Here is a 13,249-nt window from a genome sequence, read left to right on the forward strand (position 1 = left end):
AGCCCCTAGGGGGTTGATTGCCCCCTCCTGCAAGAGACACCTTGGCTTGCTGCAAGCCCCGTCCACGCTGGCCCGCTGCGTGAGGCTATTCGTTGTGGCCAGCGCATCCTTATCCCCCCCCTGCCCGCCCGCCCCCACACCTGGCGGCCATTGCTCTCACCTGCCGCGCAGCTCCCGCCCCACCCCTGCTGCTGTCGCTCTCCCCTCCCCCCCCTCCCTCCAGGGAACCAGGCGGTGCCACTTCCCCCCCCACACACCCCCACCCCCTCCCCCTCCTCATGCATATTAATAGAGACGCATGCGCCGGCTGCGGCTTCCCCTCCCGCGGCCGCGGGATAGATGAAGCGGGCCGGCAGCGGCGGGGCTCCCAGACGGGCTTCCAGCTCCCTCTCTCTGGGCGCGTCGCATGTGTCTCTCGGGGGGGAGGGCGGGGGGCCGCATTGTGCTGCCCTGAGCCGAGCGGCGGCCGGCGCTTTGAAAGGAAGAAAAGGCTCCGAATAATCGCCATAGAAAAGAGAAGAAAAGGGAAAAGAAAAGAGAAGAAAAGGCGAGGGCGGCCGCGGGAGAATAAGAGGCTGCCGGGCTCGAGCGGGGCGCTGTTGAGGAGCCGGTGAACGGCGGCGGCGGCGGCGTTGGCCACCCGTGCATGCTCCCCGCGGCGGAGTATATGAGAGTCGGGAGCGGCGGCGGCGGCGGCAGTCTCGGCGCGAGCGGCGGCGTGCGGGGCGGCGGCATGCTCCTACCCAGGCGACCCGCCCTCGCCCCTCTGCTCCTCGCCCTGCTCTGCCTGCGGGGAAAGGTACGGGAGCGCCCGCGCGCTGGGGGCTGCGGCGGCACGGGTCCCCCCCCCCCCCCCCCCAGCTTCCTTACGCGGTAGCCGGGCTTCGCGGCGCTTTGCCCCGGCCGGGCAGGGGAGCTTCCTCCGGCGGTCCCCGCGCGTCGCCCGTTCTGCAGGGGCCCCTTAGGTGCAACCCCCCCCCCCCCAAAATCCTTAAACAACGCGCAAGTGTTGCAGACAAGGTGTTTTTGGACTCATTGAGTGAGATTTAATCCTAGCTGGGGGGGGGGGGGTCCGTCCTTCAGCAAGATGCGATTGCTGCACGTTTCCCTACTTTGCTTTTCAAAAGCCCCGTAATTGGTGCAAGTCGCTCCTGACGAATTTTTTTTGTATTAACAAGGCTCAGGGCACTCTTCCCTCGAGACTTCCGTGCGGATCAATTTCGGAGGCGTTTTAAAAACCTCCGCGGTTTACCCAAGGGGTGGCACCTGGTTGTGATGTCCCTGAGACGCGCACCCAGTTTAAGGCTTTGAAAGCCGGGGTCCCGGTTCCCCGAGGAAGGGGGGGGGGGGTCTCCTTTGCAGCGCTCCTGGCAGGCGGTGGAGAGGAGACTCTGGTCTCCTGCCCTCCCGATGATCTGGGAGCTGCAAGCTTGGCGCTTGGCGGTGCGCGTAACTCGCTTTCAAACCCCCTCCGTTTGGGACTGAATGCCCCCGGCCTGCGCGCCCTGGTTGCAGCCGCTTAGAGCAGCCAGGCAGCCCAGTGATCCCTTTCTCTCCCTCCCTGTCTTGGGGCGAACAGGTGACTCGAGCGTCCGGACAGTTCGAACTGGAGATCTTATCCATGCAAAACGTCAATGGCGAATTGCAAAATGGGAATTGCTGCGACGGCCCCCGAAACCCAGGAGATAGAAAGTGCACCAGAGACGAGTGTGATACGTATTTTAAAGTTTGCCTGAAGGAGTATCAATCCCGGGTCTCTGCTGGCGGCCCTTGCAGCTTCGGCTCCGGATCTACGCCTGTCATCGGAGGAAATACCTTTAATTTAAAATACAACCGGAATAACGAAAGGAACCGGATTGTTCTCCCGTTCAGCTTTGCCTGGCCGGTGAGTCAATAGCGTGCGGTGCGGGGGAGGGGTGCTCCCAGGTGCTCTGCATGGAAGCCTTTCTCTGAGGTGTAATATGGGCGTGGGGGACTTGTGAAGTCAGTGTGGGGCCCTGGGGGGGGGGGTGAGGGGGGAATGGATCCTCTCTTTACAAAGAGGGAAGGGAACCCCCTAAGCAAACCTTGTTAGTGCCTTTCAAATCAGCTCCCGCTCTCAGTGGGTCAGGGGAGCAAACCCAGGATCGCTGCACTTTACAGCACGAATAAGGGTTGTAAGGTCAGAAGTTCACTCCCCCCCTTTGCCAGTTAAGGCTTGTGCAGCCGCCAAAAGAGTGGCGGGCTGTCCAGCGATCCCATGTGAACAGTGTGTGTCATGCCTGGCTCCCTTCCCTGGGAGTGTTTGGGGAAGCTGCCTGCTTTCCCCAAGGGGAATCTCATTGCAGGCCTTGGTGTTGATGGAAGCTGCTGCTGCTGCTATTTGCAAACTAGCTGCCAACTTCCCAGGGAATCTTGTTACCGGCTTCGAGGCACTTGCAGACTCCAGAAGCTAAATAAAGAAAAGAGCCCGGGCTTAACTTTCCACCTTGGTACATTGGACTCTCTTCTCTCTTCTCCTCCCCCCCCCACCGCCCCCCCCCCCCACCGCTGGATAGTTGGCTCCATGTTCCTGGGTTCCCAGCACCCCTCCCTCCCCCAACAGCTGTGTTTGCAAACTCAGTGGCAGGGCAGAGACCACAAGGAGGTGGGGCCCAGGGCCATGTGCTTTGCTAGAACTGCTGTTAGCTGTTACTGGGAAGCTTTAATAGGATCGGGGCTTAAATTCTCAAGAGTGTTTCCCGGAGCCCCCTATGGGGAACCCCCCCCCCCACATGCTGTGATTCTGAAAACTCCGGGGGGTTGAGAATATCTACTGGAGCTCCTGACAGCTGTGGCTGAATTTAAGCCCTGAATATAGTCAGTTTTCCAAATGGGTCATGAAACCACTGCTTGGAGTACATCAGCTGTCTATACAACACCCCTCCTCTTGCTGTATACCTGTAATGTGTATACTCCAGTTCTGTTAGGGTCTCCTAAACTGGCTAAGCTTTTCAAAGCTAGGTGCCTAAACTTAGCGCCCGTCCCCCCCCCCCCCCCCCCCCAAAAAGCCTAGATCCCTTTAATCATCCCCCCCGCCCCGGTGCTGAGCAAACATAGCTTCACTGGGCCATCTGAGTGCTCAGCATTGCTGAAGGTCAGCCCATTCTAACCTAGGTGCCTTAATATGGCTTTAGGAGTCTGACCTTGGGCACCTGGGCTTCCTTGCAAGGAAAGAAAGTAAAGTGCTCTTAACTGCATGCTGGGAGAGGAGGGAGTGTCATTTCCCAGCCCCAACCGCTACCCTTGCTGGTGAGACTGAAGCCTATGTCAGCTTCTCACCCTCTCCCAACCTTGGCCCACCCGCATGGGATAAGAACCCAAGGAGTCCCTGGATCACCATCACGGTCCCGCCCGCTCCCTCCGGTTGTAGTGTAGGCACGGACTCCATAATCTCCAAGCGGGCGGGCAGCCAGCCCTGTGCTCTGAATATGGCCTGTGCTGCCTCCTACCTGCTTTTAGTGAGTGTCAGGTTGGGGATTTTTGTTCTCCTCCCCCCCCCCCCCAAGAACTGAAGGCTGCAGGGATAAACCCAAGCCCATGTTTTTTGAAGCATTACAAAGTACAATAGTATAGTTTGCACAACTGTTTGGAAGTATAAGCCCTATTTTAAAAAAAAATTGATAAGTTTTATCTCCTTTCAAATATCCCATGGACGGGATCAAGGGTTTTGTAAAAATCTGTGGTATTTGAAGTACTGCCAGGGGCTGTGATGCTTCTGCTCTGGGCTCTGACATTTTCAGAGGCCTGGTTGATCTAGGGTGGTTTTTATCTTGCGTGTTTTTTTTAAAAACACTCTCAAGCGTGTTCAATTTTTTCGTAACTTATTCACAGATGTGCAAAAGTTGAAGGCATTAAGAAAAACAACCACAAGCCTGGCTACATGTATTAGCTGGTCTCCGCTTAGTGAAAGACTTGCTTCCATTGTCCTGTTAGCTGGATCTAATCAAGCCAGGGAATCCCAGGATAGTAGAAACCCATCTTTGCACCATCACCTCTCAAAAGTCTTTTGGATGGTGCGAAGTTAGAAGTGCTGACTCCTATGCTAGAACTCTGTAACTGTTTCATACCCCCCAAAGAAAACAAGCTGTTCTAAGATTGATCACCTATTTGTTCACTTATCAAACCTGCTTTCGCTTCCATGGGGAAATGGTGTTTACTACTAGCCACTGTGGTTCTTAAAGCAATTGAACAAGGGAATACTTAATGTGGCAAAGCTCTTAGTTTGCATCTCTAATTTTAGTCCAAACATTTCAAGAGACCCTAATTTTTTTTAAAGATACGAACAGAATATTGAATCCCTTATAATGTGGTACTAATGTAACTCTGAAATGGAAACTTTGGTCCTACTCCATTCAGTTACCACATTTGATTACTTTAAAACGCTATTTTCTCCCTATCTTAAGCGTGAGGACAAAAGTTTGTTTTGTAACGATTTGTCAGATACAGATTTGACTTGTATACACCAAAGTGAGAATTCCATTGAAGGTTAACAGAAGGCAGAGCTAAGTGTTAATCATATTGCCAGTTGGCAATTCGTAGTAGCCTCTGAATATGCATCAGTTCTGTTATCTTTCTGTTTGAGGAAGGGCTTTTCTTGGACATTCCTGCTTTAGTGAGTAACATCAGGAAGCCTTGTTGCCTTGACTACACTTTTTTTGACATCTTTTTTCCCATGCCAAACTGCTTCTCTGTGTCTTGTGTTGAAAATAGTTAAGATGTTTTTAGATCTGTAAAGATTTTTATGCACCAGGCAGGGTGTTTTTAAAAATAACAAACAAAAGAACAAAAATCCAAGTTTGCGCTGATCACTTTAATTCTTAGATTCAGTTCCTCAAACGAATGTAGATCAGAAGAGCTGGAACTTGCCTTCTAAGAACATTGCACGATTTGCTGTTGTGTAGGTTTTGATATGTACCCCTGTGAGTAATGGGAGTGGAGATAGTGGGCTGTAAATTCATTTAAGTGATTGGAGGCTTGAATAAGTTGCTAGGCAACAGGGCAGTGGACCAGGGTGAAGGAAATAAAGAGTACATCCAGAAAGCTGCACCTGCAGCCCTAAGCCAAAGAATGTGCAAATTGCAGTTCTTCTTTAAAAATACAACTATACTTTAGCTAAATACAACAGTTCATTTTAAGGCACCAGGAACTTTCTTCAGAACTTTGTACATCCATGAAACCTATAGGGAAGTTTCAAACCAAAATCTTCCTTGTTCCTTACATTGAAGTTTGTCTTTGCAGGTTATTGAGCATAATTCTGCTGTCATAAATGATCAGTCAAAATCCAAAAGGATTAATTTAGAATCAGTTATAAGAATGGCATTTTCCAAAATGGACTGCAAAATCTCATGGCTTCTCATGCTTTAAAGGAGCCCTGCGTTCATTCAGCAAACAAAGTTCAGCATTAATGTTGTGTTTATGCAAAGAGTTACATTCGGCTTCATTGAGGCTGTAACCATGAGGCAGGTCAAAGTTGGCAGCCTCTATGGTGTCCATAGCTCAGATTTCAAACTGCTTGTTTATCCTAGGGAAAAAAAAAAAATTGTGATCCTTGTAATCATTTAACGTTGGCACAATTGTGTCAGGGCACCAAGAATCTGAGGTGCAAAAACCTATAAACTGCTTCACTGTGAAACTTAAAGAAAAGTTTTGGATTTCATCCTTTGGCTAAGAAAACACTAACTGTCCTTTTTATCAACAAAATTTATGCCTGTTCCTGAAGATGTGAAAGAAACACTCTGAACTGGCATTACATATTTTCTTCTAGTAGCCACTAGCCAGAAATATAAAGACTTTTTTTGTTGTTTGTTGCTGGTTATAGGTTTTAACAGATGTGTGTAATATCAACATCCCTAATTTTAGGTAGTGCCCCTGTCCAAGGAAGAAGAATATATCAACATTGGAACACGTGTACCACTTTAATTATTGGTAAACAGTATTTTTCCCCATCTGAGTGCCATGGTTTGAATGGGCGGTATTATCCAAAATGGAGTGTGTATATTAAATGACATTCTGGAAAATAACTGGCATCCACATTCAAACTCTTTCCTAGGAATGTAGAGGAGTGATGTGTTTTTAAAAGGTACCTCTTCCACTCCTAATCTATCACTTTTTTTAGGGACGCTTATGTTCCAGTCCAGTTTTGGATTTCACCTTCAGTGTGAATCCATTTTATTAGTGCCTATAGCTGTAGTCCGTCCATAAGTAAATCAGTCCCACTAACTATTTTTTATATGTAGGTACTTTTAGTTTGTTCTTGATTAAATAAAGGCTTGCTCTAGCTGACTTCGGTGGGAGCTGAATGGGCCCAGGGTAGCCGTCCTTAAAGCGTGTTTGTGTGTGTGTGTGTGTGTGTATATATATATATATATATATATATATATATAGAAGCTTCTTTAGATATCTCTCACGTGCGTGCACACACACACACACGTGCATATATATATATATATATATATGGAAGCTTCTTTAGATATCATACATTTGGCACTGTCATCTCATAATATATGTAGCTGAATGTCTGACTTTGTATTGCATAAGACTTGATACCTTTTGGGTTAGCTTTCCTCAGGTTAATTAGAACCTTATGTCCCTTTATTTCATTATGAACTGAGATTAGAGTGTAAGCACACTAATTCTTATTGCTGTTAAAACTGATGATGCAGTTCATTACATGAGATGCTATTTTGTCTCTAGACTAGAGATTTTTTAATAAAAACTAGGTGCAGTTTTCCCAGGCTCAGTCCAGTAATCTAAAAGTCATATGGCACCTGTGGACTTCAGCTACAGTTCTTTAATACACTTTTAAAAACAAACTGGGACCAGGATTGGTCTTAAAAACCCTGAATTCACACTTAGTGTAGAATCACTGGCATAGAGGGTCTTTTAGTAAATGCCACTTGAACCAGTAACCTACATGCATCTTATAGATGGGGAAAGATGTCAGAAGAAAACTGAGTGGTGTGACTGCATGGAACTAGTGATTCTATAGTCCCTGCTCTACAGCATCAATTACACTCATTACTGTTGTTGTGTTCTGAAGAAACTGTAAAATGTGGATAGAGGCGGTTAAAGTGGTTTGTAAATAGTCAAACATTGATTCCTTTCCCAGCTCAGCCCAGGTTTTATGCACTTGGGTAATAAGTAGAAAGGCCTCTTGTTCAGGCTTGTTCTGTGTGAACCTGACTGTTTTGCTTGGCTGGTTACTAGGTATTTTCTCTATTAACCTTGCCACCCTTTTGTAACTGGTGCATTTAATTATCACTGGGATGCTTTAAACAGGTAGGGAGAAGGACAAGAATAGTGGGTAATCTTATTGGAGAGGGTTTAAAGTGACCATTGACATCTTGGCCTACTTACTGGGTCTTTTTGGTGACAAGTGAGAGCTTTGTGAAGAAATAACCTTGTAATCAGATAAGGCACTGATTAAAATGCTATTGTAATATTCTGCACCCTGCTGCTGAGATTCCCCCCCCTGCTGCCCCCCAAACTGAAGTCTGTTAAAATTGAGATGCCATAGTTTTTTAAAGATCTTTTTCTGGCGCATTGTTTGGTTAGTGCATTCTAGTGCTGTGATTAGAATACATTGTAGTCCGGCCACCCAGACGGAGGCATTGACTGCTAATATTAACCAAGAACAATAGCGTGGCCATACTGACTGCAGTGAGGATTACGGGACATAATGGGGCCTATCCAAAAATAATGCTAATACAGGACAAGCAACAGGAAGCAGCAGTAGACTCAGCAGAGTTCGGCTCCCAGACAAACCATGGACTGACTTCACACAATGGCAACTTCAGCACATTATGTATTCACAGGATACTCATTATTCCAGCAGGCTTGCCAGATCAGAGATCAGCCTGGTTTATTGGATGCAGCACACATAGTTTGGATAGCGGTAATTTTGTGTCCTTCATCGTTTGGCAGGAGGAGGACAGCTGTATCACAGAGAAGTTCTTGACCAGTTTGGCTTGTGCTGTCAAAGACAGAGGCTCCTGGCAGCTGCTAATGTAGTTACATTTGTTTGTATGGCCCGTTCTTAATGTGGCAATAAAGTGTTTTACCTCTCTCAGCAGAGCCGAGATGGTGCAAAAAGTTGCTCTATCAAAAGCTGAGTGTGTTATCCCATGGGCACATTGTGATAGGTCCTCAGATACCCTGCCCTGCATGCGAAGGGTGTTAATATAACCTTTGAAGTTCTTGAAAGCCAGGGCCTATGGGAGGTGAGGTTACTGCCTGCATAAACAAAACCTGAGTGGTGTGCAATGTCATCTTGGGTATACAGAGTAAAACTTGTAGGGTTATGTTTTACATAGGGAGGCCCAGTGAGAAGCTTGCAAGCTACCTTGTGCTCAACAAAGGAGACGAGTCTCTCTCTCCTCTTCCTTCTCCTGCCGAAGGGGCCATCCAGTGAAATATAGCAAACCAGTCATCTTCAGCTCTGACAACAGATGGAGTGGAAGCCAACGGGATGGCCCTGATGTGATCGGGCGTTCGTGTGGTGTCGTCTTGACTCTGTCGTCATGTGATGATGTGGCACTGCAGTGAGAACCTTGCTGAGCAATCTGAGGAAGTGGTATTGTGGCTAGCTGTAAATCTGTTCTGGGCTGTCTGTCTGGCTCTCCCCGCCCCCTAGAGGTTTTAAAAAGTTCCTCATTTCTTCCTTTCTTCCCTGCCACGCCCCCTTCTAGCTAATGGGCGGAGTTGCTGTGGCTCTCAGCTCATGGTCTCCTGTTCCAGGCTGGAGTGCGTAGGGATTGGCACGCTGCCGGAGACCCAGGCAGAGCGAGCGGGGAGCTGCAAGGCAGACTTGTCTCCACATGTGGCTGTCAGGGCACAGGTTGAGCATTGCTGTGGTTAACCTGATTTCCCTGTTTGACAGAAGAGAAGCATATACAAGTCAGATCGGACTTCCTGCTGCTCGTCACGAAGCATGTGAAACACTGAATTGGCAGGTGTCTCGGGTGCTTAATTCTCTAGGACAGGAGTCGTGACCGCCAAAGGGGGAATATCCCTTCATAAATGACAATGACATTCCTTTGCTGATCTGTCCTGTTGGATCAGTATTCAACATGTGGGGGGCCAAGATCCCAAAGGGTCTAATGACTTTTTTGGGGGGAGGGGGCTTTAAAGGAGCTTGCTTCCCCCTGCTGACAGTCCTCTGGACCTGCTTTCTGAAAATCTGGCCTCTTTAATGTGTCTCAGTTTTGGCCCTTGAAATTTAGTCCCCCGTGAAAACATTGACACCTATTTCTTCCAAAGACTTCTCTGCTTTTTAAACCCCTCCTGGATTATGCATCCATTCTGGCTGTGACTTAAAGCACTGAATAATCTGGAAAGAGGCAGCATTATCCTGTCACACCCTCACAAGTGACTCCCAATGACCGATTTAAAGGGCCATGAAAGTTCATGGGTTCTGTCATCTACAGATCAGGAATAAATATGGTGATTGTTGGCTTAGAACGGCCTTTAAGGTTCTCAAAACTCTTTGGTTTCACTTCGCTATCTAACCCACCTCCATAAATGTGTTTAGTGCTCTCAATACTACCACACATAAGACCAGCTATTTTAACTATCTCCTAGCTTTGGTAAAATCATTCAGATGTGACCATGATGGTATATTTGTAACACGTTCTTGGTTTTGATTAAACCGTGAAAGTGTGAACGTTCTGCAAACTAGTGGCTTGAAGTTCCTTTCTAGCATGAGACCAAAGCTGACTTGAATCTTTGCCTTCTGGTCAAGATTAGATTTATAGTGGCTAATTGGGTGTGACTCCATCATAGTTCACTGCTGATTTGCTGCCTGGTACCTTGCTTTGATGGAATAAGGTGCATGATATGGAATTCTTGTGTCTGGATGTATATTTATTCAAAGATGTGCAGAGGTCAGTTGTGGGCATGGGAAAAATTAAACCTCCATGCTGTAAGTAGTCATTCCTGAGATATCTTAACTGTTGATCTGTAAAGTGGGAATGATGGGCACCTTTTAAAATAGGCTAACATCTCAACACTGTGTAGTCTTTGCAGAGAAATTCCTTATCATGGGTTGGTCAGATTAATGCAGTCACCTGATTGCATCTTAGGGGGTTTACTAGCTTTTTTTTTTTAGTTTCAAAAAACAAGTATCTCATTGATAAACTTCCTTAAGCACAAATTTTTCACTTTGTCAGGGAGGGCACAACCAACTGGATGAATGACAGTTCTCTCCCAATCATAAAATGTGGCTTTTTATCTAAATTTTTTCAGTAAAAATACTTGCAAAGGTAGATTTTTTTTTTTTTTTTTGGACGGGGGGAGGTTGCCCTGTTCGGTGTTGGTTTAAATGAAGCCCTGTGGTTTGTTGAAAATTGGTTACACAGGTATGTGGCAACAGTAGCTCTTAAAGCAGGGATTCTGCCTTTCCTTTCCTCGAGGGTGGATTGTGTTGGTAAACAAGCCTAAGGACTAAGCAGGGACTGTTGCTATGAGTTTAGACGGAACATCTTCCAAAACAATTATGCAAGGCCAAAAGGAAAACATCCTTAACTTTATTGAAATAGTGCAAATTGTTGTCATAATTTATTCTCAGTTGTAGCATAATATTTTTGCAAGCTTGCTGTAACATGTCACGCTCTCTGTTTTGGGTTTGGCAGTGTTGTAATTAAACGGAGGAGGAGAGGTGACGGTAGCCATGCCACAAGTGAAATGAAATGTACATTTAATTATGTCTCAGGAATTTTTACCTCTGACTTGTGTGGGAAAGCCTTCTAAAGCTGTTTCAGAGCATTTTCTCCAAGTTGCAAGCCTTTTCCCAGAATAGTAACAAATAATGTGTAACTTTATTGATGAAATATTAACCAAAAATGGTTAGGGCCGATATATACTTTGCTTGGAAGGCTGGGCACATGTCTTGGCTTGCCCAGCTTTGCTTGCTTTTTTCAAAGCATTTTCCCACAGTTATCAGTGGACGAAATGGAATCTGAGTCTGCTTTGAATATGAAACGTATTTAGGCTAGATTCCAAGCTAGTGTCCATCACAAACTAGATCATTCCTCTCCCTTCCCCCCCCCCCCCCCATATTCAAAGGCTGCAAGCTGTGTCCAGTGGTGAGAAATTAGTTGGCTTTGACTTTTTGGGGGGAGGGGAGGTCAGGAGGGGTTTTGAAGTCTGCCTGATGCTTACACCTTGCAGCTATAGTCTCTTATAAACGTGGTTTTGTGTCCGGTAACATAGTATTTAATTGCTACATGCGACTCTCTTTACAAATGGACTGATGCTTAGTGCTGGCAAGAATATAAGTGAGTGTGAAAAATAAACCTCACCAATCTCAGCTTCTCTTGCACAAGATTCTAGCTTGTGAATAATTTTTTCACACACCCTCCTTGCAAAAGGTTAGACTGACATCTGACTAAATCAAACCCATCACCTGTTTCCTTTTTTCTAAATTCTTAACCTTTTGACTCTTTAAAAATCTGTATGTAAGCCTAGACATTTTTGGTAGCATGACCGTATTGGTGGGAGGGGGGAACACAGGATCCGGCTAGAACATAGCCAAATAAAGGTGGGGATAGTTCTAATGACTTTTGTTCCTGAGTCAGGTTTGAAGATAAAGGGAGCTTAGCTGTAGTTCCTGGCATACTTCCAGCCTGAAGCAGTCTCTTTGGTTAGTGGAGCTGCTGCTGATTTACTATTATGATGATGATGGGAATGCTAGAGACCTGATTGGCAGATTAGTCTGTCTATAAATGTGACACACAGGTGTGTACTACTTCTCTTGCTTCCCTAATTCTTCCTAATAGTGTGATCTGAGGCTTTGTTTTATAGAGCCTCTCCCTCACCACCCCCTTCGGAGATTCATCAGTTTTTGCCTTAGTTACCTGATACTTGTGGGAGCAGTGACGGCCTAGTGCAGACAAAGCTTTCAAAGGGGTGCTGAAAAGCAAAGCCCTCTAGAGACTGCACTGCTGAGGCAAGCTGAATAATCTTTGCAACGCCCCGGCTTTCAGGATGGAAAAAATGTCGGGATCTAAAACTAAATACAAAGCAGAAATTTCATAACTAAAACTCTCTTCAAGCAGTTGATTATTCTCTCCTCTTCCCCCCTGCCCCAGCTGTGCATTTTTGCCAAACTTGCTAAATTCTAACTTACAGCATAGTGTCAAAAGCTATACTTCCAGGTTAAGTACATAAGATGCATTAGTGATGACAAAGATGAGCAATCCAAGGTGAAAGGTCTCAAGTCAGAGTGGATAAGGTGACTTAAGAGGTTACAAGAGGATCATGTTTGTCTCAAGTATAATCTGTTGCCTATTTATGTTTTCAGTGGATACAGTCTCGAGAGAGATGGAGATTTGATTTTTATTTTTTCCCATCAGATGCATATTAAAAATGTTTGCTTTTTTTAAAGGTGCTGTCTGTTTGAGGTACTAATATATATATATATTTTGTTTTGTAGCGATCCTATACGTTGCTTGTTGAGGCATGGGATTACAGCAATGACACTGCTAGTAAGTATTCATTCCTTGGTTTACTCATTCAAAACTCCTCAGTCAGCTCTCTGCTGAAAGGCTTTTATGTGAACGGGGCTAGTTTGTGACTGTATTCTCCCACAAATTGAGGGTGGGGCTTCTGCTGGAGCTTTGCATGTGGTTCTAAAGCACCTTGCAGGAAGTAGGGAAGTCACACAATGCAGGGATCTGCGGCGCAGATTGCAGGGTCTGGGTCTGATAAGCGAGGACATGTGTTAGTATGGCCTACATCAGTCCCCAGGGAGGGGAAAAATCCAAGTGGCAATAAGCACATTTAAAAATTGTATCCCTTAAGTTCCCTTGTTTTAAAAAAACTACTTGAGTACTAGGAACCTAAATCCTCTTGACAGTCAATGGGATTTAAGTGTTGGTCACTTAAGCACCCTTGAAAGCTTTTTCTAGGCTACCCATCACTTTTATAAAAGCCACAGTGAGACTTAACGTAGTCATTATCCAAACGATTTTGGAATGATGAACGATGAGAAACTGGTGGTAGTACTTGTTTTTCTTGGGCGGGGGGGGAATAGGTTCTCTATCTAGGGATTTGTATTCAGGAACTGAAAATATGTAGCAGACACCACCTGATAAAGTTGGCTGAAACATGGGGGATGCTTGAGGGGGAAGATCTTCCCCTGGAATGTCTTTGTTTGGTCAATTTCTTTGTCCTTGTGTGGTCAGTTTCAGCTTTACATACTAGTCAGAGGAAGCTATAAACCCCAATGGCT

The 13,249-nt window shown here is 46.0% G+C and overlaps 1 protein-coding gene across 1 annotated transcript in view; it reads left to right on the forward strand.

Moving 5' to 3' along the window:
* Positions 1-303: 303 nt before the first annotated feature.
* The window catches only part of JAG1 (jagged canonical Notch ligand 1), a 35,908-nt gene continuing 22,962 nt past the window's right edge, over positions 304-13,249 (forward strand). The window contains exons 1-3 of the mRNA XM_037896135.2: positions 304-799; positions 1,580-1,885; positions 12,452-12,503. Of these exons, the coding sequence (XP_037752063.1) occupies positions 647-799; positions 1,580-1,885; positions 12,452-12,503 (511 nt within the window). The 5' untranslated portion in view covers positions 304-646. The remainder of the gene's footprint in view (positions 800-1,579; positions 1,886-12,451; positions 12,504-13,249) is intronic.

Source organism: Chelonia mydas, chromosome 3 (genome assembly GCF_015237465.2).
Source record: "Chelonia mydas isolate rCheMyd1 chromosome 3, rCheMyd1.pri.v2, whole genome shotgun sequence".
NCBI lineage: Eukaryota > Metazoa > Chordata > Testudines > Cheloniidae > Chelonia > Chelonia mydas.